At 34.7% G+C, this 27,362-nt stretch overlaps 1 protein-coding gene across 7 annotated transcripts; it reads left to right on the plus strand.

The window, feature by feature from the left end:
- Positions 1–3,454: 3,454 nt before the first annotated feature.
- LOC149804150 (kelch domain-containing protein 8A-like) lies at positions 3,455–25,247 on the plus strand. Of its 7 annotated transcripts, none has more exons than XM_089954124.1 (6): positions 3,455–3,538; positions 9,152–9,599; positions 15,060–15,224; positions 17,540–17,746; positions 20,487–20,579; positions 21,473–25,247. In XM_089954124.1, exons 2-6 carry the CDS (start codon positions 9,170–9,172, stop codon positions 21,673–21,675), a joined length of 1,098 nt encoding a protein of 365 aa, XP_089810250.1. In that variant the 5' UTR covers positions 3,455–3,538; positions 9,152–9,169; the 3' UTR covers positions 21,676–25,247. The 7 variants fall into 7 exon arrangements, with proteins under 7 accessions (XP_089810250.1, XP_089810247.1, XP_089810245.1 ...); XM_089954121.1 differs by having other exon boundaries at positions 3,473–3,799; XM_089954119.1 differs by having other exon boundaries at positions 3,473–3,684.
- Positions 25,248–27,362: the final 2,115 nt, after the last annotated feature.

Raw genomic sequence — 27,362 nt, forward strand, 5'->3', positions numbered from 1 at the left:
AGACAGTTTACTGTAGATAGAAAGGATAATCGTCTTGGTCATACACGAGAAAATGTAATGCTGACATGTCTTGAGTGTAATCGAAGTCATGGTGCTAGTTAAGTGATTTGGGTGGTAATTGTGTATCCTCGGGAATTACTTGTAATTGTTTACGTGTAAACCCACGTTGAGGAGCAGTTGAATCCAGCCTGTAGATTGCTGGTCTACCAGTAGATCTAGTTATATTAGATATCTTGTGTGTCGTGATGCTCCAAATAGGATCAGTCGCTCTTTTTTTACCACCTTCAAGTTCACCTGGTTCATATAAATATCTCACAGTAACATCACCCAGTATTGACTGTGCTGAAGAATCACGTCGTACTGGTATATGTTTTTTGGTAATTGCGTTAATAGGTTTCATGTTGGTTGTTCGAGTAATTTCATTATTTAATGCAGCTATCACGCTTGGTAATCTTGCGACCCAATCGCGTGATCTTTTATCTTGAATGAATTCGTTCGCGTATTGATATCCAAGTAACCGCTCAGCAAGTGTTCGATTAAATCGCTCAACAATTTCCTGATCACGGTGAATTTCAGTATGCCCTCGTCTCATGGTGGCGTTATGTTGTTTCATCAACGATGATACTGCACCCTGAAATTCTTTGCCAGGATCAACCTGTAGCAGCTGTGGCCATCGTAGAGGTCCTCGTTGATAAATTCGTTCAAAAGCATTGGCTACTTCAGATGCTGTCTTTGTTGACAACGGTTCCGCATCTTTGTATCTACTTGCAACATCAGCTACAGTTAACGCGTATTTATGTTATTTGACGTCTTCGGATTTTAATGGTGTCATGTGGCAGAAATAATATATCAGCCTGGTGAACTTCATTTGGCACAATGACATTGAAATGTGCAAAGTGAATTTGTTTAGGCGGTGGTTGGTAAATTTGCCATATTGCCTGTTTGGATAACCAATTTTTAGCAGTAACTCGCGTAACTTTTGCTGCTTCAACGAGTTTACTAATTGCTGCGCTACCCCTCCAATATCCTCTTGGGGAATAATAAATCGATTCCATTATAATTAGTTACCAGTGCCTAGCGCTAATTTACCCTTCATTGCGGATTTTATTACCCAACTAGCTAATTTTTCCTTGAAAGATTTATCAGTGATAGAATTTAACGCGTGAATTAATTTCACATCTGCGAGATATTTATGCTGCAGATCTTTACTTTTATAACCTACATCATGAGCATGACACGCCTTATCAATAGCATTTATCGGATACTCACCTGGTTTTGGTTGATCTTGGTCATCAAGTCTGATATCAAGTCTGGTTCCAGGGCCGCAGTAACTATATCCTGGAAGATGTTTTTCTCCAGGGTATTTAGCCCACGGAGTCCCGGGTAGTTTTGTTAATTTTGCTGCGATGTCACCCCCGTGTTGCTTTTTTTTTTTTTTTTTTACTTTATTTTGACTTTGACTTTGACTTTGGTTTTGACTTTGACTTTGGCTTTTCACCTGACTTGCCAGTGGAGATACATTTAAATTTTTTTGTACCGCATCGTTCACACTTGCCCGTAACCGCAAATCTATTATTTTTTGTTGTAATGGTTGTTAGATTACTTGTTGACGTGCGCGCCCTGTTTTTCACACAATATAAATCCATATTCTTTTTATATATTTTCTTATGGAAATCACTGACTTTTCTGCTACAAGGAAACGAGAACCAGTTAAGCATCACGCAGCGCTACCAAATTCTGTTCGTATGAGTATCACTGGTCCATCTGGAAGTGGTAAGACGCAGTTGTTACTTAATTTAATAATGAAGTAGATGAGATGGGATACGTTGTATTTGGTAGCTCCATCTGTAGACGATCAACGATGCTACGAAGTGTTAAAAGATTATAATGAAAGCGCAAAATCGTTAAGCGGGGATGATGTTGTTGAATTTATAACTGATATCAATGAAGCACCAAGTATCGATTCCACTGACGGGTCAATTAACAATTTAGTTGTTTACGATGATATTATGCTGGATAAACAATCAAATCCAGCTAGGATATTTTCCAGAGGTAGACACAAAAACACAGATATAATTTATGTAACCCAGCGGTATACACAAATACCAAAAGTGATCAGGGATAACTGTAATATTCTTGCTGTGTTTAACGGAGTTGATACACATACACTGAGAAATATTCATCAGACTTGGTGCAGCGGTGATATGGACATAAATAAATTAAAAAATTTCTTTAGTCGTGCTAAAATAACCCCGCACGGATTTATAACAATAAACCTACACGGTATCGAATCGGGTTAGATAAAAAAAAATTTAATTCATAGCAGCAGGGAGGGCGACGACAACAAATTGGTTCATTTTTTTTAATCGAAACGCCATTATTAGGTTTTTCAACTAGAAACCTTATTTAGACTAACTCAGGAGGACCTCCTGGGAGGTTTCTCCCTCCAAAGGTTCCTCTTGAAACGTAGTCGACGGGTTATTTCGGGTTGAAAACCCTTTTTTGGAGGGTTTATTTCGACATTTGGAACGTTATACATTTTGTAGGATTCGCCCCCCCCCCCCCCCCCCCGCTGCTTACATTTATACTCAAATTAAGACATCTTATGACAAATACTTACCAAAGTACCAAAGTACACGCACTCTGTCTACCGTATCGCTAAAACCGCCAACGAATGAGAACAATCCAACGAGAGATTAGACCAAGAAGTTCAAAAAGTAGATCTGTTTTTATTTTTGATTTTGTTTTTATTTTAAAAAATTCAAATTACTGGTAGCGGATAACGTCTGGAAAACGAAGAGTCTACTTGTTGGTCTAACGACAGGAGGTAAGAAGAATCATTTACACAGTTACATTAGACTTGCTAAAATAAATCTAGCCCAAATTATAGTGCAATTGGCTATAGGAATATACATGAGGTTATTATAATATATACATCTTGACAGTTTATGACAGCCTTGATTATGTTAAGTATATGTTTCATATTAAATTTCTCTGTGCCCTTTTTCAAGTGTGTTAGCCAGTGACTCAGTTAGAAATGGACAGGGTGTTGTCACTAGTAATGTTATAACCATGTTAAATAAAATAAGAAATATCGTTGATAATAGCAATAAAAAATTAAAATTTTGTCTGATTTAATCAATGTACATGTTGTCCATCAGTATCAACAGAGATTTGTAGGGTTAATTTATAGTTAAAACGAATTGAGGTCGAACCAACTTAGGGTGCGAGTATAGTTCAGTAAAAAGCTAATTGGAGTTTCGGTTGAGTTGTTGTTCCAACTCGTGAAGACGTTAAATAAATATTATTTTATCTTATCCATGCCATTTCTACTTTGTTTAGATACAGTGTACATTAAGAAGAAAGAATGAAAATTATTTGGCTGTCAAGCAGACAATTGCTCGAAAATAGTGTAAGGGAAGTAACTCTTTTAATCTTATCTATTACGGTTTTGCTAGGAACTTCCCCTTGATACAGCTTCCCTAGATGTCGCGGTAATAGTTCCTGTTCCAACAAGTAGAATCACAGAAAAACTGAGGTTATATGCGGGTCAAATACTGGTGACATATGCTCTGGTACCAAGAAGTTACCACGACCTAGCATTTTTGTATTGCTAGCGTGAGCTAGGGACTGGATATTATTGTTCGTGCCTGTTCTGAGTGGCCGTAGAGTGCCTCTGTCGGGGTGGGTGTAACCACAGCAAGCATGTAACCAGGAAATATTTAACGCGGAGGTTGGAAATACCCGAGTTGCCAGATATCATCCGTTGCCCTTTTGATATGCAAATGAGGTTTAAAAGGTCGGATGACTAATAAGGTCAAAGGTACATATGTAGTGAATTTGCAAAAACGGGTTAGAAACATAGCATTGCTCATCTCAATCAGTAACGGCGCTATAAAGGAATTTATATTCTTCATTTTTTATTTGAAATTAAAAGTTAATATTTGTCCTGAAATTTTTCACATCCTAACATAATAGTTACTTCTTTATATTTTAATGGTGACAAAAATTATGAAAATGAATGAGTACACATTAATTTACCTTGCATACAATTTTGTAAAGTGGACTAACACCTCCACCCCCCCATGCTAATTTTATATACAAATTACGTTTTCATCATTTGCTAATTTTTCTAATTTTTTTGCTGAAATGTCTCAATAAATTATAACAATACTCACATCAGTTGCCAGCACAGGGATATCTGTATTTATTAAGTTAATGATTTCAAATACTGGAGCAGTGTGGTTTACAAAATTTGTCATAAATGAACTTTTTTAAGACCCCTTGAACAATTCCACCTGATGATATGGTTAAATAGAATATTTACTGGTTCAAAGGTTATGTGGCACGAAAGAAAGGTTAATTGTTTTGAAAGTACATTGATTCAAAGCTTAATCTGTCCATTAGATGGGTTAAGTGGCCATAACTTTCATTGTCTGATGGTGAATTAGCCAGAAGTTCATTGGTCTGAAGGAAGGGTTCAGTATTCCAGAGGTTCAGTAGTCCGAAAGTACATTAGTCTGAAGGTTCATTTGTCCAAAAGAAAGGTTAATTAATCCAATGGTGCATTATTCCATAGTCTGGAGGTTTGTTAGCCCAAAGATGCAGATGGAGTGAAAGAATGGAAATGTTTAATGTTTGAACCAATTTTCAAGTACCTCTGGACCTTTTTCAAAATTTTTTGAATTTGGAGTAATTAACCTTTTTAGGGTCATGAACCTTCGGAGTTATGAATCTGTAGACTTGTCAACCTTTCAGCTTTTTCCATCAAAGTTTTCAACGAACCCTTATATTGTTTGAACTTAGGAATCTTAAGAACAATGGAGCATGGGGCAAAAATGTTAAGAAAAATGGAACTCTTGTTCAGAAAAATAGTTCGGACCTTTTGGAACATCAAGCAGTTACTATTGATGTTCTGGTGTAGTGGGAATCTCATTTGTATAACATAAGGAACGTCTAATATCTGGTTGGTTAGGTACAGAGTGTAACACGTTTTGATTAGGTACAGAGTGTAACATGTTTTGGTTAGGTACAGAGTTTCATAAAACGGGGATTAAATTGCAAAGGGAAATAAAAGGGTTCATAGTTTGCCATGTAAGAGACTGAAATTGGTCAGATATGAGATACAACTGATGAAGGTAAAACACAGCAGGAATTATTCTGAAGAGGTGCTCCAGAGGCATGTAGGGTGCAGAGACTGGCAGTTTGCCAGTAGTTTCTCCAGGACAGATGCTACTGCACAAGTCCCTCCAAATGTAAATAAATATGAAAAGGCGTGTAAAAATCTCACAAAGTCCTTTTTGTTGTAAGCATAAAATAAATGGGATTTGTTATTGCAGTGGAACCAGTCTTGAAAGACCAACTCGTTTGCCCCAAAATATGGCCTCTCAAGACAGGTAGTCTATCATAACAGGTCACAATACTATATAATCAATAAATTTGTGTATTTAGAGTGCGGTCTCTCAGTACAGGTGATCTCACATAGCAAATGTCTTTCAGGACAGGTTTGATTGTATTAACAACACTCGACCTGATCATGTAAGAACTTGGCTTCTAGATCCGTTGCAATAAATGGCATGTTGCAATTGAACAATTAGAAGCTTTCATTCATTATCTAATTATTTAAAGCATTTTATCTACTACACTTGATGAGGTTGTGGAATGGTGAACATGCAGTTTTCATTATTTGATGCTTATATCTCTAACGTTACATGCAGTTCTGATTTGATGGCTTCAGTGGCCTATGTGGGTAGAACGTCACCTTGAATGTGGGAGGTCGCAGGTTTGAACCCTGGCTGAGTCATACCAAAGACTTAGAAAATTGGTACTTGCAGCAGCCTCACTTGGCACTTTCAGCATTAAGAGGTTAGTACCATATTGCTCGGTCACTGCTGTTGTGCCAATAATGAATGTGGTTTTATCTTTACTCATTAAAAGTTATTTATCAGACATGCTTTTCAAAACGTCCTTCAAATGGTCTGTTCATGGCTACTGTTCTAAGATAGTCAGTTCAGTTGTGCCAGAACAGCTTGTCTACTTCAAGCCAAAATCTTAACAAAAATCAACCAGTTAGACATAATGAGTAAATATTGTTCCAGAATAGTGTTGGTTGTTGCTATTTAAATGGATATTGTGATGATTTACTTCAAATTTATTTAAGATGAAATAAAGATATATTTGTAACCCTTGCACTATGTACCTACAGTATGCTTGTTTATTTTCAGATTTCATACAATATTCATAATATTAGAGTATTAGAGACACCCTATAGTTTGATGACTTTAAGATTTGAATTACTTGGAATACAAATAAAAAAGCATCACATACCAATTTTGTCATCACCCCAGCATTGTTTCATCTACCCATGTGTCATGCGTAAAATACGCAGACCATTCGGATTTGACGCACAAAAGTCGTTGATGATACGTAAATTGGACACACCCCAATATTATGCTTTGCTGATTAACACAAAACAAAATTTTAGTCTAAAAATCATCGCCGGTACATAAATTGACACACCCCAATGTTATTTTTCGCTGGTTTACACAAAATAGAGGTTTGCTCTAACTACTTTATTGGCTTCCAAACGGAAAATATGCACACATCAGTTTCTTATGCTGTTTTCATAATACATAGGGTTACAAGTGAGTGTGGAGCCTGGAGCTGACCTTATGTGACCTGTAACTGTCACATCATTTGTAGCAACAAGATGTTAGAACTGTATAATCACCACACACAAGAAAGAAAATACATACATGATTTTAAAGTCATTCTCATGAAAAATAATTATTGAATGTGCATCCTTGACATGCAGTGAAGCAACAATTTCCATTCATTCAATTGAATGCCTTACGTTGTTCCAAGATACTATCAGTGTTCAACTGTAAATGGCATCCAAGGCAAACATTAAAATAGATCCAAAACAAACAAAATTATCATCTGGGCCACGCTTTTACAACCAACCATCAACAATAGTTTTGTTTTTGAACCAGTGGAGCCCGCATCAGTAAAGATGAAGTACCGGTTACTCGTAAGATAAAACGTAATTTTGTGCAGCAGTAGTTGAAAACATACAGCTGGCTACATTTTCAAAAAGAAGTTACCCCGGTAAGTCGAGTGAAGATTGTGACAGTGAAGACGCCTTTATGTTTTGCCATATATGTACAGGGGCTAAAACAACCCTCCAGAACCAAATGCGCAAAAAACAATAACTTTCTGAACAGTACACTGGCAATGCATGCTAGATTACCGAACACAAACTTGCTGATTGAAGGTCCACAACACCAGGCAGATTTTAATGCAGTTTTACAAGCAAGACATAGCAGTGAAAGTGCTACTTAAGGGTGTACATTGGCTGAGTGTAGAAGACATCCCTTTTTTAAAATACAAATCTCTTCCTAATTTAATACAGGACTTAACAGCTGAAGAAATTGATGCCGTTGGCAATTTGAAGAATTCTGCCAATCAGTATGACTCGGCTACTACCTGTTCAGAGTGACTGGAGAGCCTATCAAATGTTATTGAGGATAGTTTTAAACATGACCTGCAAAATTCGTTATTTGTAACAGCAATGGCAGATGAAAGCACTGACATACCCAACAAAAAATGCCTTGTCACATATGCTCAGATTATTTCTGATGACATGAAACCATCAAGAGGATTTTTAACAAATATCAAATGTTCAGATGCCTCTGGCAAGGGAATTGCCTTATTGGCTTTAGTCACTTTATATAACTAATATTTTTGTTGTGTATTTAAACAATGTAATTATTTGTAAAAACTACTGAAGACTGATCATCGGCTTGAATATGGCTCATAGGTTTGGATTTTGACTCAACTGTGTTTTACCTTGATGAGTCAAATGACTTACATGAAGCCATTTATAGGTAAAACACTGCCCCAGTGCACTCTCTTATCATGATATACACGTAAAGGTGATGCCTGAGCTGCATGTCCCATACATATATGTATATTTACTTGTAAGTCAGATTCAACTGCAGGACACATAGACCTAGATTGTCTGTTATATAATGCATTATTTGGCAGATTTGGATCCATGCAGTTTTGTTTTGAGTAATCAGTAGAACAAACAACATACACCCTGATCTGTTGGTGCATGAAGTGATGGCAAATCAGGGTCTTTGTTGTTTGCAGTTGGATCCCATTATAAGTGAATAAATCATTGTATACTCATTATTAAAAATGGATCCCTTCTGCATCATGACAAATACCTCCCATAAAACTGCTCAAACAAGGTGTCTGTATACATACATACATACATACATACATACATACAAACATACATACATACACACACACACACACACACACACAGAGTGTAAAGCTGTTCTTTTCTATGCTTAAAACAAATTTATATTTACATATTGATCTTTAAGTTTTGAAACACAAGTTTGTATGTTTTCATTATCAAATGACAATTTAAGGAAATCAGAACAGATAACATGCAAAGGAAAGGGTCTATGGTCAGTCAGCTGTTAAACTACATGCCTGTGAATGTGCCAGAATTTGATTGAATGTGCAGTTGGTATCAACATCAGCTGTGAATTTCATTTGTGCAATAGGTTTCACCTTGGCTACAACATATAACATTGGAACTACACTGGACTACCTGGCAAGGTTAAGGGAATATACAAAAAGTTGTAAACTACAATCACTCACTGTACAGCTAAAATATCACAGGGTGAAGTTGTTTCCACTTTTCTAACAGAAGAAGGTGAAATTTAACTTTTTTAGGTGATTTAATTGCCCACATTGCCAGGCATGACCTGTACTAATAATTGTAAAAAATTGTATCGTCATACTAAAATTAGTGACAAATATACAGTGGAGATCCACTAGCCTTTCAGGTAATTTTGTTATGTCAAGGAGGCAACTCTGAGTTAGGTCAGTGATATGACCATTTAATAATTATCTCCCTTTGATATTGTTCTTCTGATAGTAATACATGAAAGAATTGTAGAAAATGCTTTTCAAATGAAATCAGCAATTCCTCAGATAAAGTTTAAAATGTCAGTATATGGTTCTAATGGTGTATGAAGTAAGGACAAGTTTTTTTAATAATTTCATTGCTCTTTTAGTGTTTAAAAAATGGATACTAAATCATCCTTTCACCATCATTTCCATTTTACAGAAAGATTTTCCAGGAATCATGTCAAAGAGCAGAGACAAGAATGGGGATACACCTGGTGGGGCAGAAGGAGGTGCTGCAGAGTCATGTCCTGAGGATATGAGTTTTGACTGGGATTCTCTGCGGAAAATGTTCAACCCCAGAGTTTTCGCCACACCCGTGATCCATGGGAATACCATCTACCTTGTTGGAGGCTGTGATCACGTGGGACAACCAGTTGATACATTTGAGAAGTTTGAGAAGAAGAGATGGCATTCTCTGCCATCCATGCCTACAAAACGAGCCAATCCGGCTGTGGGGTTGGTTGGAGATAAGATTGCAGTAATTGGAGGGGTTGGTACAGGGCAGAAGCCTGTTACAGCTGTTGAAGTATATGATATTAATGAAGGGAAGTGGGTACAAATGGAAGGTCTTGTGGAGGGATTACTGGGAGTTTCATCAGTTGTACGAGGTAATTAGTTCATAGTATACGAGGGAATTTTAATGGCAACAGTGGCTCTGAAGGACCCAAGCTTATGCGTCAAGTATGGGTGAAATTTACGGAGGATGTGTAATTCTGTTTCCCACATCCACATGATGTGCTTCAGTTTTTTCAGTGACAGGCCCTTTTTGATAGGTTGCAAAGGTCCACAAAAGTACAGTAATATAAATAAATAGATTCAATGACTGCATATTTTATGTAATTATGGTCACTTTGTGACACCACATGTGCAAGGCAATTAATGTTGAACCAATTAGTGAATGCTATCATTGATCTACCCATAGTCTGTTTAAATTTTATAGTAAAGATCATTTATTATGTTCTTGGATAAAATGTCTCCTCTGTCAGAATGTTTGAGTTTAATTTCCCTGGCTAATTCCTATTTAATTTACTGTTTATTCCAAGAGCTTTGTTGCAGCTTTCTTTTGCTACAACATTTAATTGGTTATATGGTTTGGTTTGTTTGGTCCTCCAGAGAAAATTAGCTCAGTAATAACGTTTTTATCGCCTAGCAGGCCCAAGCAGTTAAATAATGGATAATCTTGCACTATTCATAGTGGGTAAATAACAAAGGCAATAACAAATTAAAAATCCAAATCACACACACTCACCACAAGTTCTGACAATAATCATACAAACATTAATTGTTTAATATATATATATATATATATATATATATATATATATATATATATATATATATATATATATATATAATTGACATGCTGAAGTACATGAACATCTTGATAAGTAAATGATGAATTTGAATATAAAGCTTCTCAGATATAACAGTATACAAATCTCAAAATCCTGTGAAACATTATAAACAATTTTTACTGTTTATTAATCTGATTTTTATCTTAGTTGGCCTATTAACAAAGTGAACACTAAACACTGCTGAGATAGTCTGTTATGACTGTCTAGACACTACAGTAGGCTTGTAATCAATTAAAGGAATGGAATGGTCTGTCATGCAGTAGGCCTGCAATCAATTAAAGGAATCGAATAGTCTCATGCAGTAGGCCTGTAATCAATTAAAGGAATGAAATAGTCTGTCATGCAGTAGGCCTGTAATCAAATAAAGGAATGGAATAGTCTGTTATGCAGTAGGCCTGTAATCAATTAAAGGAATGGAATAGTCTGTTATGCAGTAGGCCTGTAGTCAGTTTAAAGGAATGGAATAGTCTGTCATGCAGTAGGCCTGTAGTCAGTTAAAGGAATGGAATAGTCTGTCATGCAGTAGGCCTGTAATCAATTGAAGGAATGGAATAGTCTGTCATGCACTAGGCCTATAATCAAATAAAGGAATGGAATAGTCTGTTATGCAGTAGGCCTGTAGTCAATTAAAGGAATGGAATAGTCTGTCATGCAGTAGGCCTGTAATCAATTGAAGGAATGGAATAGTCTGTCATGCAGTAGGCCTATAATCAGTTAAAGGAATGGAATAGTCTGTTATGCAGTAGGCCTGTAATCAGTTAAAGGAATGGAATAGTCTGTCATGCAGTAGGCCTGTAATCAATTAAAGGAATGGAATAGTCTGTCATGCAGTAGGCCTGTAATCAGTTAAAGGAATGGAATAGTCTGTCATGCAGTAGGCCTGTAATCAGTTAAAGGAATGGAATAGTCTGTCATGCAGTAGGCCTGTAGTCGATTAAAGGAATGGAATAGTCTGTCATGCAGTAGGCCTGTAGTCAGTATAAAGGAATGGAATAGTCTGTCATGCAGTAGGCCTATAATCAAATAAAAGGAATGGAATAGTCTGTCATGCAGTAGGCCTGTAATCAGTTAAAGGAATGGAATAGTCTGTCATGCAGTAGGCCTGTAATCAATTAAAGGAATGGAATAGTCTGTCATGCAGTAGGCCTGTAATCAGTTAAAGGAATGGAATAGTCTGTCATGCATTAGGGCTGTAATCAGTTAAAGGAATGGAATAGTCTGTCATGCAATAGGCCTGTAATCAGTTAAAGGAATGGAATAGTCTGTCATGCAGTAGGCCTGTAATCAATTAAAGGAATGGAATAGTCTGTCATGCAGTAGGCCTGTAATCAGTTAAAGGAATGGAATAGTCTGTCATGCATTAGGGCTGTAATCAATTAAAGGAATGGAATAGTCTGTCATGCAGTAGGCCTGTAATCAGTTAAAGGAATGGAATAGTCTGTCATGCAGTAGGGCTGTAATCAATTAAAGGAATGGAATAGTCTGTCATGCAGTAGGGCTGTAATCAGTTAAAGAAATGGAATAGTCTGTCATGCAGTAGGCCTGTAATCAATTGAAGAAATGGAATAGTCTGTCATGCAGTAGGCCTGTAATCAATTGAAGGAATGGAATAGTCTGTCATGCAGTAGGCCTGTAATCAATTGAAGGAATGGAATAGTCTGTCATGCAGTAGGCCTGTAATCAGTTAAAGGAATGGAATAGTCTGTCATGCAGTAGGCCTGTAATCAATTGAAGGAATGGAATAGTCTGTCATGCAGTAGGGCTGTAATCAATTAAAGGAATGGAATAGTCTGTCATGCAGTAGGCCTGTATTCATTTGAAGGAATGGAATAGTCTGTCATGCAGTAGGGCTGTAATCAATTAAAGGAATGGAATAGTCTGTCATGCAGTAGGGCTGTAATCAATTAAAGGAATGGAATAGTCTGTCATGCAGTAGGCCTGTAATCAGTTAAAGGAATGGAATAGTCTGTCATGCAGTAGGGCTGTAATCAATTAAAGGAATGGAATAGTCTGTCATGCAGTAGGCCTGTAATCAGTTAAAGGAATGGAATAGTCTGTCATGCAGTAGGGCTGTAATCAATTAAAGGAATGGAATAGTCTGTCATGCAGTAGGGCTGTAATCAATTAAAGGAATGGAATAGTCTGTCATGCAGTAGGCCTGTAATCAGTTAAAGGAATGGAATAGTCTGTCATGCAGTAGGGCTGTAATCAATTAAAGGAATGGAATAGTCTGTCATGCAGTAGGGCTGTAATCAGTTAAAGGAATGGAATAGTCTGTCATGCAGTAGGCCTGTAATCAATTGAAGGAATGGAATAGTCTGTCATGCAGTAGGCCTGTAATCAATTGAAGGAATGGAATAGTCTGTCATGCAGTAGGCCTGTAATCAATTGAAGGAATGGAATAGTCTGTCATGCAGTAGGCCTGTAATCAGTTAAAGGAATGGAATAGTCTGTCATGCAGTAGGCCTGTAATCAGTTAAAGGAATGGAATAGTCTGTCATGCAGTAGGGCTGTAATCAATTAAAGGAATGGAATAGTCTGTCATGCAGTAGGCCTGTATTCATTTGAAGGAATGGAATAGTCTGTCATGCAGTAGGGCTGTAATCAATTAAAGGAATGGAATAGTCTGTCATGCAGTAGGGCTGTAATCAGTTAAAGGAATGGAATAGTCTGTCATGCAGTAGGCCTGTAATCAGTTAAAGGAATGGAATAGTCTGTCATGCAGTAGGCCTGTAATCAGTTAAAGGAATGGAATAGTCTGTCATGCAGTAGGGCTGTAATCAATTAAAGGAATGGAATAGTCTGTCATGCAGTAGGGCTGTAATCAATTAAAGGAATGGAATAGTCTGTCATGCAGTAGGCCTGTAATCAGTTAAAGGAATGGAATAGTCTGTCATGCAGTAGGCCTGTAATCAATTAAAGGAATGGAATAGTCTGTCATGCAGTAGGGCTGTAGTCAATTAAAGGAATGGAATAGTCTGTCATGCAGTAGGCCTGTAATCAATTAAAGGAATGGAATAAACTGTTATGTTAAGTAGACTGTCTAGAGACAAGCAGATTATTTTTAAAATGAATGTTTAAAATTTGTGTTACACAAGGCTTTTTTCAAATAAGATGTGAAATTTTGGTTTGGAAATGTGAGTTTGAATATAACCACAGAGGTATGCTTTTATCTTGTTAATAAAGAAATATATGACTAAATAACTATAAAAGCGAAGATCGCATAAGTGAAATCATGGAAGCACACATTTATGGTTGGGACTTCATTTATTGGAAAGGAACCCTCAGTTCTGGAAGTCAAAATACCAGGACTTCTCATCCTGAAATCAAGTTGAGAGTCCATATAACAGAACAGTTGTAATTCAGCTGCAGTCATAGGAAAAAATCTTTTAGCCAGAATCAGTAGTTACTTGGAACAATATATGTAAAATGAATTTTGTTGAACAATCAAAATTAAAGATTTCATGCCTTGATGTCACATTGATTATGCAAGGGCCTGGATTGTACAGGTAATTTGGCTAAATATATCCAAGCCTTTTTCAGTTTCTATCACTTTATTATGATGCCTGATTTTCAATAGCTTTCCTTTTTAGTCGAAACTTTTTAATTTTTACAAGTAATGAGTACAGATCTAGCCGTCATTCACAGAAAGTTGTACATAATGCAGATCATTTGAGTTCAGCTTAATCTTAGTGGATTACTTTTGGTTCACTTAAAACTGGAAAATGGGACTTAAAACTCAGTGGACTTAAACTAAATAACATAAGCAAAACTAAGTTTTGTAAAATGTAACAAATAGTTTAATTCTTTAAGTTATATGTGCTGATGTGCCAATATTCTTGATGTATAACAATGGTATTGTCCAGAACTCGTCTGAATAAATTCACTGTATATTTTGGTCCAAATAGTAATATGGGCACTTTGTAATTCCAGTTAATAATCCAAGCAAATGATTTCTCTCAAATTATATCTAAACACATTAAACACATCTGCAGACAGATATTAAACAAGAACATAGGAAATAAAAGCAAATTAATTCTCCGTATCTACGCCCTTATATATCCGTACACCCATATGGCTGTATATCACAATATTTTCTTGCTCAGCCCGTGTCACAATACTTCCTGCATGACATTTTTCACAGTACTTCACATTTGAACAGAACTCACCTGACTCAATCATTCAGTGGAAGATCACCCCAAACCTGTACACAGGTTCAATATTACAGTTACTTTTAAAACTTGTAAACACTTATTTGTAGCTTGTATATAATCTGCAGAGATGTGCCAAAAGTGAAACACACAAAATAGATATACATTACAACTTGTACAAAAAAAAACATTCTTATTGACTGGTTTTGTTACCTTAAAAATTGTGCTACACTGCTGCCTGTGTGTACTTTACTGGCAACATTGAGTAAACTAGTGAACCTTGGGGTCTAGTTCCTCACATCTTGATTGCTCTGGTTTGTAGTTCTTTCATATTTAAACAAAATCTTGTTTTGATATAATTTTACACTCAAATGCAAACAACTAGATGTACAGTCTCACAATCTGCTAGCAGATTAATATATGTTGATAACTGTAAATTATAAGTAAAACAGAATGTAAAAGACATAATATGAGAACAAAATTGTCATTACATCGTGGTACATGTTTTGCAATGATTACCATGATATTTGGTTTTAATCTTTATATTGGGTTCCCTTTTTAGATGGAAAGGTTCTTGCTGTTGGAGGAATGGCCACAGACACAAATCCTAGAGATTATTTTAGAAGTTTTGATGTTGAAGCAAACAAATGGAAAGCCTTGTCTCCTATGCCAACCCCAAGATATGCTACATTTTCTTTTTTAATTAAAGACAAGTTCTATGTAATAGGTAAGAGTACTGTCATGTCATGTCATGTACTGTGAGTGCTAATGTTGCACACAAATTAGCAGCTATAGACACTGATTTTTTTAAATACAAAATATTATATTAAAAACAAAATCAAAATATTTTTTTAACAATTTCTTTGTTAGATCCTCATTGATCCATGTACCAAACTATCAGAGTGTAAGATGCTTTGGGAAAAGATGTGTTACCAGCAATATTATTAATTGTTATTTCCCAGGCGTATAAGGTTTGAGATTATTTTGTTATGATGTCTGTCCATATTCTTGTTTATCCAGCTAGTATTTAATTTCTACTCGATAAAGTTTTGTACCTTCTACATGCAGGGGCCCCGAGTGGCCGAGTGGTCTAAAGTGCTCACCGTTCCGGATTACTGCCATCTCACCTCTGTCTGCGTGGGTTCGAGTCCAAGGCTCGGCTAGCGTGGGTATGTGGGAAAGCCTGCCAGTAGCTTCTCATGGGTCGGTGGTTCTTCCCGGGGCTTTTCCAGGGTTCTTCCTCCACCAGTTATACTGGCTGCCATGTATAGCCTATCTTGTGCTGAAAAATGGCATCAAACCCTAGAACAACAATCTACATGCACCTTGTGGATGGCTTGCGCTTGGAGTAAGGAAGAAGTACCATTTTTATGGTCAAAAGGTCAAGGTCACTGACTGAAAGAAGAAAATTGGTTTCCACAATAAACATCACAGAATCAGATCTAACTTTGTGGATGGCTTGCATTTAAAGCAAGGAAGAAACCTGTCAATTTTGGACTTATGTGACTGTGACTGACTGTATAACAATGGTTTATGCTTACAAATTTCAGTTATTGACAACCAGAGTTTGTGAATGACTAACAGGTTGGGTAAGATAAATATTTTTAGATTTTAGGGTCAAAAGGTCATAATTCAAGGTCACATAGACTGTAAGAATAAGAATATATTTTGCATAATGATTTTATTTCTTGACCATTTATCCACATTTTATGTAGGGCTTGCACTTAAAGTTGTGGAAGAGACTTATTGAGTTTAAAAAGGCAACAAAATTGTGGCTCCGTGAAAATTGCGTTTTGCAGAATAACGTTTGTTCTGGATTAAGTTCCTTGATCAAAATTTATGAAAGGCTGTCACTTTGAATAATGAAGAAACCTATAAATTCCAGGGTCTGGTTTCAGCAAAGTAAGCTTAGTTCAAGACTGCATTGGTCAGTGATCACTCAAGTTGACTGGGGGGCCCCAAGTGGTCTAAAGTTCTCACTGTTACGGATCATTGCCATCTCACCTCTGTCTGCATGGGTTCGAGTCTTGGGTTTGGCCAGTGTGGGTATGTGAGATAGCTTGCCAGTAGTTCTCATGGGTCGGTGGTTCTTTCCGGGGTTTTCCCGGGATCTTATCCACCATTTATACTGGCCACTATGTGTAGCCTATCTTATGCTGAAAAATGGCATTCAACCCTACAACAACAGCTTGAGTCAACTGTGCCCTGCTGGTGCCTAAAGAGAGGACTTTTAAGTACAAGTCAGGCACAGTATGTGCCATTCACAGTATATTTTTTATTTGATATAATCCAAGAACATGCTTCTCATGAAGAAAAAGAAATGGGAAACAAGGCTAACAGACATAACAAAGTAAATTGGAAAGGAACAAAATTTGTCTGCAGTTTTGGGGTTGTTTTGTAGTAGCCTAGTTTTAGTAACCATTTTGTTTTCTGTTGCCATTATTATTCTGATTCACCTTCAGTTGAAGTAGCAAAAATCATTTATAACAATTTTGTTTAATAACCGTCCTACATGAGCATGGCAACCATTTTGGTTGACCTAGCCAGCTTAGAAAGATTTATTCATTTTCTTCATTTGTTGTTTTTGACTAAGTTTTATATTCACAAGTCAGGAAAGAAAGATTTATTCATTTTTTAAAATTCATTTATTGTTTATGACTAAGCTTTGCATTCACAAGTCGGGAATGAACGATTTATTCCTTTTTTTTTAATTCATTAATTGTTTTTGACTAAACTTTGCATTCACAAGGCAGGAAAGAATGATTTATTCAATTTTTTAAATTCATTTATTGTTTATGACTAAGCTTTGCATTCACAAGTCAGGAATGAATGATTTATTCAATTTTTTTTATTCATTGTTTTTGACTAAACTTTGCATTCACAAGGCAGGAAAGAAAATTTTCAATTTTAAAAAAATTTATTTATTATTTTTGACTAAGCTGTGCATTCACAAGGCAGGAAAATTATTTAAACTTAGTATGGACGTTCCAGGTTGGTTTAAAATGTAAATTTCATGCTACTATATAAATCTCTGTTTGACAGGAGGGAGACAAGGGAAATTACCTTGTGTGGCCTTTGAAGTGTATGATTTTAAGGAAGAAAAGTGGGAAAAACTACCAGATGTTCCGTCCAAACGTGTATTTGCTCTGTACACATATATGGAGAGCCATATCATCAGTATGGGAGGGCTTATTCAGCCAGGATCAGAAGGGTTCTCTAATGCCTGTGAAATCTTTGATCTGGAGAAAAGTTAGTTAACCAGTCCTTATTTGTTTCCCCATAGTAATCAAGGTTTGTCAGATTGTTAAATTATATGGCTTATGGGTTGAAATGCATACAAGTGAAATGTTGCAGTACTCCTTCTAAAAGGTTGAAGATGAAAATTTCAGAGCTTTAGGTTTTTGTGTAGATGTTTTGTGTTTCTACCTTTGTGAAACAATTACAGCCTTCCGTCATAAAGCAGCATTTTGGAGTTGATAAATACTACCTTGTTATGCATTGAACTTCACTATATCAAGAAGAACTGTGTTATACCAAGTACTATTAAAACATTTATGGCTGTATGTCAGAAGGCTGGGCACTATTCACTTGCCGTGATATGCAAAGCAAACATTATATATCCTAATCTATTCACTCAGTATGTGATACCAGATCTGTGTCTGTCCTATTCATTTGCTGTCATATGTAAAGCAAACAATAAATATCCTTATCTGTTCACTCAATGTATGATAACCAGATCTGTGTCTGTCCTATTCATATGCTGTCATATGTAATGCAAAAATTGTGTATTCTTATCTATTCACTCAGTATGTGATACCAGATCTGTGTCTATTCATTTGCTGTCATATGTAAAGTAAACATGTATATGCAGATCTACCAGATATGTGCTGTTTAGTGTACTCAATTTGTGGGAGATTTCTGCTTCTAACTAGTGAGTGCTGACAAACCTATTCATACTTATAAAAGTTTGAATTGCTTGCTACTGACAGGGTCATTTTCGTTGGCTTCATTGTTTATCATTTTTTTTAAAGAAAAATAGATTGAAAGTGAAAACAATATAAATTTCAGATATTTGGATTTTTAGGAATATTTATAAATTTCTTTGTGAAAGTTCTGCATCTTGAATTATACTGATACAATTTCTAAAACTTTGAACGAAAGTTTTCTGTGTGGACACATTTCAGGTTCAGGCATTTAATTAAAAACACTTTGAGTACTCTGAAGCTATCAAACACACTTGCATTATATTTTCAGCTGTAACCTTACTTCTATGAAATATTCTTGAAAATTTTGAAAGCTAGTTGTACTGTGATTTGAGTAAAAGTCAAGCATTTTTCAATCTGGGTATTTTATTATGAAAAATTTAATGTACATGTCTTCAGACTGTTGAATATTTCTAGAAGTCAGTATAAATAATAAACCTAAACTCCAAAATGTATAAGGTAGAAGCAGTATTTACAGCTTATGTGAAATGGAGCTAATGTGGAATTTTGTCTAAAATGATTCTTTCAAGTTCTTGTTAACCGAATGAGTGAAGCAGACTTACAGCTTTGATGCAGGATGCATGGATAGTGATTGTATAAAATAAAAATTCACTCGGAGGCAACACGTATAATACACAGTTTGCTGTGTGCAAAACATTTGCCAGATCTCTAACAAAGAGTTTTGAGTTTGAAGGCTTAAAATATTTTCCTTGTGCACTGAAAAATGTTTGCATTCAGTAAACTGTGTATTACCATTATTGGTACATAACCAATTATTTGGTGCTGAGGCTTCAATGTTTGCCTAAATTTTTAAATGTGTTCACAGTATGCAGTAACTGAAATGATGTCATTTAACCAAACTGATTGAAAACTAAACCTTTCATGTGATATATATATATATATATATATATATATATATATATATATATATTACTCAACAGCAGCTGATGCTGACACCTATTTATATGGAAGCCACTGGTAATATACATTCTGTACCTTGGTCAGCTTGTGATTGTTTCATTTACTGTATTTATGTCTTTTATTGCTTATTGTGACAAGATTCAATGTGTAAAATATATCAGCATTTAATAGCTCAGGTAAAACATCCTTGGTATCATCATGATTTTGTTTTTACAGTTATGTATATGTACATGATGAAATGTCAGTTATGTACTGCATGTATTTGACTATAGGATGCTTTGTGAGACTGACAATGACTAAGAAACTGCAGTGGTATTTCTTTAAAATAAAATCACTTTTTGACAAAAATGCTTTTACAAGATAAATATTGTATTTTACAGAGATTTTTGCTAGCATTATCAGTAAATAAACCTGAATTGTAATGTGCATTACAACCAATTCTCATCCTCTTTGTTGGGTCTTTTTGCCCAGTGATGACACATTCAATATGAAAATCATCCATACATTTAGAACATAAATTAGCAAAAATATTATGTTGATTTAATTTCAAGTAAGGACAGTTCTTCATAGAAGAAATTTGCAGATACGTTTTTGCAAAGCATAAAATTGCACATGTTTATGGGAGCACTTCTGTTTTCAAATCTTCAGTTTCGGAGGTACCAAATTTTGCTTATTGTTAAACTTAGAAGTAGGTCAATCTTGCCTGTAGTCTGCAATCCCATAATGCCTAAATAGAAGTGACTGGTTTTGAAAAACACCAGAACCTGCAAAGTTTGGTGTAAGCATTGTAGTCATACTAGGTACAGACATTAAATACCAAATGCATTTAAATAAGGGAGTTTGATCCTTGTAGTCCAGCAGCTTGTAAAATTCCAGTGTTTAGGTGTACCTTTAATCACACAGTCTTATGTCAAACTAGCAATGACTCGCAATGTCAAGTAAGAATATTGAACAGAAGACAGTCTGATTTGATTCTGTGTTTTAACTAATGTGTGCTTTGGTCATTGACCATGAAAGTTATTGATATTAAATTAAAACCTTCAAGAATCCATGTGAAGACATTTATCTTGAATTTTTTTCTTCAGAACAATGGACAATAGGAAAACCTATGCCAACAAAGAGAGGAGATTTTGCCATTGGTATACTGAACAACAAAGTAATATGTGCTGGAGGACTTGGTAGGAAATTGTTCTTAATTCTTATTCACTGTTATAGTCAGTGTTTCACATTTTAATGTTTATAACATAAATACACTTTTTAATTTTACTAAATCAGATTCATTGAGAGAAAAAAGGTTTGAGTACAACATTTTCATTTCTTGGTTTAATATCTTAATATCATGCAGTAAATTTTATAAAAGACTCTAAAATTTGATTGTACCTTTATGATGTGTGTGTGTGTCTGTCTGTCTGTCTTTGATCAAGGTTGCCAATTCCAAATTAAAACAGAGATGCCAAATCAAGTAAGTAATCCTGATGGCTTTTCTCTGCAAATTTAATCAGGTCCTTCAGTGTAATGAATCAATTGCATTATGACACCATGATACTCTCTTTCAGTTGGTGTGCCAAGGAATATCATTTTATTTTACAAATCTCCACTTTGTAAAAATGTATTTGGACTGAAATAACATTTGTGTATTTAAGTATTATGGGGGGGAATTTGGTTTCTGCAATGATAAAACAACTGCCATTGTCTTCAAATCCACAAATATAAGACTGTTATTATTCATCCTTTTTCTGCTCATTGATTTACTTGTTCATTATTCATTACCATATTTACAGTATTTTTATTCATTCATTCATTCATTCATTCATTCATTCATTCTTCTACTTGTTGATTCGTTTATTCATTAAAAAATTTTACATGATTTTTATGACTTGCAGTATTTCATTCATTCATTCATTCATTCATTCATTCATTCATTCTTCTACTCGTTGATTCATTTATTTATGACTTGCAGTATTTAAATCAGTCATTTGTTCATTATTTCATTCATCTGTAATCATTCTTTCATCAGTTCATTCATTCATTCCAAAATGTGCAAGGTATTAATGATTTGCCGATATTTCAGGTAATGTGGGGAAGCCCCTTGACGTAGTTGAAGCATATGACTTGGCAACAGATTCATGGACAAAATTAAGATCTATGCCAAGTACTCACTGCTCATGTGCTTACACTTTGTTCGAGGGAAAATTTTATGTTTTTGGAGGCCTTACTGTTCAGGGACCAGGAACATGCGCCGAGTGTTTATACCTCCGTGGAGATGATGACTAGTATTGGTGTATAACTATTTAAATTAGTTCTGATTCAAAATAGTGTATGGTAGTAATTTTAAAACCTCTCATATTGAGATTTTTTATATTTGCAATGCCTGTAACAGATGTTAGAAGTAAATTTACTTTACTGAACCTAATTTGATACAGGGGAAACAGAACACAAAAAATAACTAACAGAAACATATAGATGAGTTTCTGTGGTGTTTCTCTTTTCATAAGTTTATGTCAGAAGTGACCGAGATCATATGAAAAATGTATCACTTTGAAGTCATTTTATTGGACATCATGGATCATAGTAAATGGCAACTATTTTTCTTACTTAAAAGTGAACTGACGGTATAAAATATAATATTCATCAGTAAACAAGTAAGCTACAAATCCTGATTATATCCAGGGAGAATAGTCATTTTTAATTGAAAAGTTTACAAATAAATTTGTCAGCATTGGACCAGTATGGCTCCCAGTGATGCCTCATGGGAAGGGTATATAGTGATATTATAAATGATATACTTTTCATACGTCTTCTGTGTATTCAAAGAGTACATTTCAGGTTGCAGTGGGAGCAGTCTCTTTTAGCCTCTGTTTTGGGTTCCTATCCATTTTGGTTTTTAAAATAAGGCTGTTTTAGTTTCTTGCAATAGATTAGACTCATTATTATACCTTACTACATAATCTAGCCAGAATTCTTGCTCTCGCCTCATGGCTGGTTGACATAGGTTCAGCTTTACTTTTCACACAGAATAGATACTTTATTTATCTGATGATAAGACATGCATGTGGATAATCCCACCGCCTTTAATTTTTGAAAATTTGGCACACCATTTTTATTAAGAATATATTTGTTGGATAATAAGCCCACCCTCTCCTTTGTTGCAGTTGTTTTTTACTGAGAGAAATATTGTAATATTGGTTGTAAATGCAAAGTTGAAGTGATTAACAACCATGTAAGGAAATTAAATATTTTATATTTCTACTGCAGTCATAGTAAGACAAGTACTGTATCTTAGCATTACTATTCATTTACATCAAGGCTATTGCTGTATTCCATTTCATTTTTATTTTAATGTTACTTTAAAATAAAAATCAGTTTTTATTCCTTTTAGATGGGCACATATGCTATAAGTTGTAAAAGAAGAAAAGAAAATTAATTTCTGCATGGGTGCTTTTGCTAAATATCTAGTGTTTTTCACTGTAAATTGCATGTATTTTCACTATGATGTTCATTAGAATGGAATATTTGTGTTTTGATGGAAAATGATGGGAGCAAATGTTATTAACAGTAAATTTGATCTTTATAAAGGAATGTTCAGTTTCCAACTCCGTCAGTGATTTTTGGATGCAGGTATGTCATAGAAAAGTAAGCAAATGTTTCTTTATGGACACATTGATTTTAAATGTAGGAAATATGTACTAATTTTAAATGTAGGAAATATGTCCTCAATTTTAAATGTAGGAAATATGTACTAATTTTGTAAAATAATTACCATAATTTTTCTGTCACGTAAAGTAGTATCATTTCTTTTTGTGGGTCCTAATTTTTTTTTTTTGTATTATAAAAAACCCAGACATTTTCAGGGGTATTTTACAATTCTGGTGTTGCCCATCAGTGTTCATATTTGTAGGTATTTAATTTGATGGAATAACATCTACAAATACCTCAAATAAAGAATACAAATCTATGTTTACAACAAATAGCAATCACATCAAAGGCTACAAACAGTACTACCACCTCATAAACACTGGCCAACTAGGTGAACACATCAACACCTTATCAATACTAACCAACTAGATGAACACCCAAAAGCCTATCAGCACTGGATAACTAGGTGAACATCTGAAAACCTTGTTAACTTACTGTAGGTTTTTAATACAGTGCACCTGGGTTGTAGAGGGTAAACGGAACATAAGAGTGTGTGTTGGGAGAACACACAAGACCTGGGTTGTAGAGGGTCAACAGAACATGAGAATGTGTGTTGGGAGAACAGACAAGACCTGGGTTGTAGAGGGTCAACAAAACATAAGAGTGTGTGTTGGGAGAACACACAAGACCTGGGTTGTAGAGGGTGAGCATAAGAGTGTGTGTTGGGAGAACACACACAACACAGAAAGATTCAGACTTGTCTGGAATTTAACAAAAGTAAAACTAAAAGAACGGTCTAACCCCATGAGATGTTTGATTTGCTTAGCCAGTTATGTTGAAAAATAACCTAGCATGCTTCCTTGTTAGGTTCTACAGTTTAGATAATGATAAATGTCAGATGACCTGTCTTCATTGCAACTAATCTTTGATATGGATCTTATCCCAGGACAAGTGTTTTAATTGTCGACCTACAGGAATATGAAGAGTATCTTGATAAATGTTGGTCTCTGGATAGAAGCAATCCAGGCATAGCACCCAAAAAAATTAATCAATAAATTGAATGAACACTGCATTCCTCCATATCAAATAATCCAAATATCTAATCACAAAAACTTTCAGTGAATAACAACAGATAAATTAATGTGTATCAGCACCAACAGATCTCCTCCATCCTGAGTAACACTTCTAGGTTTATCACAGTTTCAACTAACCAACAACTGGAATGCTATTTCTTTTGCCAAATCTAATACTTTTTCTGTGGTGAATGTCATTTTGGCAGAAATCTTATAAACATTGACATCAAAATCCAGGTATAAGGTGCTTCAACAACTCCAGCTGACTGGAGGGATTGAACTATGTGACATCACAAAACAAAATCCCCTGCTGAGGTCCAGTTTTGAAATATCATATCCCTGTTAAATGTTCTGTTCATCAGAAGGACATTGCTCCATGAATTGTTACTAGTAAAAGAATTGTACTTCTAAATGTTTTTGGTTATCACATTGTGCAATACTATTTCATGTCTGGGGATTTATTTTTCACTTGCTAGAATTAAAATGTGCAGCATATAAACCAAAATTGATCAAAATACTGAAAATCATTTGTTTTTCTTTCAATCTTGAACTTTTCCCTGCAAAATAGAAACTGGGAGAAGCAGAATCTTAAATGCATCATAATTTAATATTGAATTTATGAAATGAGTTGAACAATTTAATATTGAATTTATGAAATGAGTTGAATAATATCCAACAAAAGCTCAGTATTATTCAGCACATTTTGTAAATTCAAATTGGTTTGACAGTGATTGAACAAGGTAGATAACTCTGTTAAATTAAAGGCTTAACCTTCATAATGAATAATTTGCTAACTTCAACAAATTGGAAATGAATTTAGTTTTTGTAATGATAGGTGACTGTATTTGGGAAAGATATATCTTTGCCTGAATTTATTAGAAAAAAATCTCATGATCAATAATTTAAGGTGATGGCCTGGTAATTTCCACTCTCAATATCAACAACTAGGCTATCTCAACACTTCTCAAGGCTGACTCAAGGTTACACTCATATGACATAGTTTCTCTGTTCTTTTTGCTTTTTAATGAACAGCTTTTTCATATTTTTTATTTGAAAGTTTATAAACAAATTTATTTTTCTCTTATACATATTATGTTAATCAATTTCTTTGTTTAATAAATTTCTAGTTATTAATGATACAGGTCTGTGTGGTTTTTATTCAAGATAAATATTCTCATCTTCATCAGTAACATACACGTATGTGACATTTATCATTTTTGAATGGGAAAAGCATTTTATCACCACTCATTTAACATAGTGAAATTGGGATATCTTCCATTTATCTCTGTCTATCCTTCCTTCTGTTAGTTCTTACCATATGTGCTGCAAACCTGCTGGGTGGAATTAATGGGAATTTTAGGGTCCATTTTCTTAACAGGAGTATTATCTTGGTCTGCTTTCCCATTAGAAGTTTCTTGAGTATAGGTAAAACAATTTCAATTATGGTGACATGTTTAGGTCACTTTTGCAAAGCAGAGGAACAGTATTGTACTACCTTTGGCATTGTTGTCAGTGTCTATATCCACACAGATTAATGCATATACGTATGTATGGAATCTTTCAATCTCTGTCATTTTTTCTTCCTACGTTATAAGAAACAGTTTGGAGTGGGTTTGAAAACATCTTCCCTCAGTACATTCTTGTTGCATTTAGCTCATTCTGTTTGCACATGTAAACACAGTTGTACCTGGAGTCGTGAAAGTTGTTGAAAGGATAGATGCAGATATAAACACAGTTGTACCTGGAGTCGTGAAAGTTGGTGAAAGGATAGATGCAGATATAAATACTGTTGTACATGGAATCGTGAAAACTACATCCAGATCATAAAAGTAGGTCACTGACCCATATTCCACACATCATTGACTTCGGTTAAATGTATTGTGTTTTAAGTTCATTTTTCAAGCACTTATCATGCCAGAATCATTGGACTAGAGGAATCTTTGCATCATGTGTTAGTATCACACCCATGCAAATATATATATATATATATATATATATATATATATATATATATATATATATATATATATATATATATATATATATATATATATATATTATATCGAGATTCATGAAATTTGGTGAGGTAATTCATCTTGTGGAGTATGATGCTCATTATAAAAGTAGGTCAATGTGGCCCAACATTTCTTGATTAATTTTGTTTAAATACTAAGTTGATTTTTCAAGCCTTGTTCATATTACAGTGAAAATGGTTGTTGATTTCATATCAGATATGGTGTCCATGTCAGCCATATTGAAAATATTATCTTGAATCAAAAGTCATGTATAAGACATTTACAGTATGAAACTTAAAGTGTCTTGCTGGTTCTAAATAAAATTGATCTGAAATCCAAAATGGATGCAATAACAGCCATCTTAATAAGCTTATGATGCTACTTGGCCAGAATGGATTGCCACATCAACATTGGGTTTTCACCAAAATGTCTTTGTTGGTTCTAAATGAATATGGTACCAATCTTATATCCAATATGGCTGCCAGATGATTTCAGCACTTAAGAGAAGAAACAGTCCTGTCTTGGATATCTGGAAGTTCTTTTTGGTCAGAAGTGTGCAAATCTCTTCATGGTACTCTTGTTGAATCTTCAATACATATATTTGTTATCATAAAATCCTACTGAATCATTTTTAAATAATTACATTTAAAAACATGACCCTAACCAAATTTGGTGCAGGTATTAATGGCAGCTGATATATTGAAGAAGTGATGAATTGCTACATCCAGGAAATCACCAATGTAGAGATTAGTGTAAGGAATGTAAGAATTTGAAATGATTAGTGCTCCTTCTCAAGTTATATGTTGTCATCGATAGAAAAAAAATAAAGAAAACCAAAAATTAAAAAATTATTGGAAATTAAGAATTATGAAAATACTGTGTGTTTAAATGCAGAATTGCAATCTCTTTGATTTCAAACTTGTATATAATAAAAGCACAGTAAAAAAATACATCAGATGCTAACTTTTTGTCAAAATTAGCGACAATAATTCTTTGCAAATAATCTGTAACCTTTAACATTTAACAATATTTTTGCCATGTTTGTGCTGATATTTGCTAATTGTGTTTCCATTATAGATCGATAAAGCAATGGGTAAATGACGTATTTGTAGTTCAGAATTTCTGAATCCTATGAAAGGGGACAACTTATTTTGTAATAGTTTTATTCTTCTCTCTAACTTGTGCTCTTGCTCCCCCCACCAAATGCATCTTTATTAATTTAGAAATTAAACAAATG

This window comes from Sinohyriopsis cumingii, chromosome 3, assembly GCF_028554795.1.
Source record: "Sinohyriopsis cumingii isolate HCF-2022 chromosome 3, ASM2855479v2, whole genome shotgun sequence".
Classification (NCBI taxonomy): Eukaryota; Metazoa; Mollusca; class Bivalvia; order Unionida; family Unionidae; genus Sinohyriopsis; species Sinohyriopsis cumingii.

What these genes read in the sequence shown, in the direction of transcription:
- LOC149804150 (XM_089954118.1), top strand. Translation starts at nt 5,133, where the DNA reads ATGAAGGTAAAACACAGCAGGAATTATTCTGAAGAGGTGCTCCAGAGG. An exon ending in AATCTTTGATCTGGAGAAAA is followed by an intron (nt 17,747 to 20,486) that starts GTTAGTTAACCA and finishes TTTTTTCTTCAG; the next exon opens with AACAATGGACAATAGGAAAA. An exon ending in AATATGTGCTGGAGGACTTG is followed by an intron (nt 20,580 to 21,472) that starts GTAGGAAATTGT and finishes CCGATATTTCAG; the next exon opens with GTAATGTGGGGAAGCCCCTT.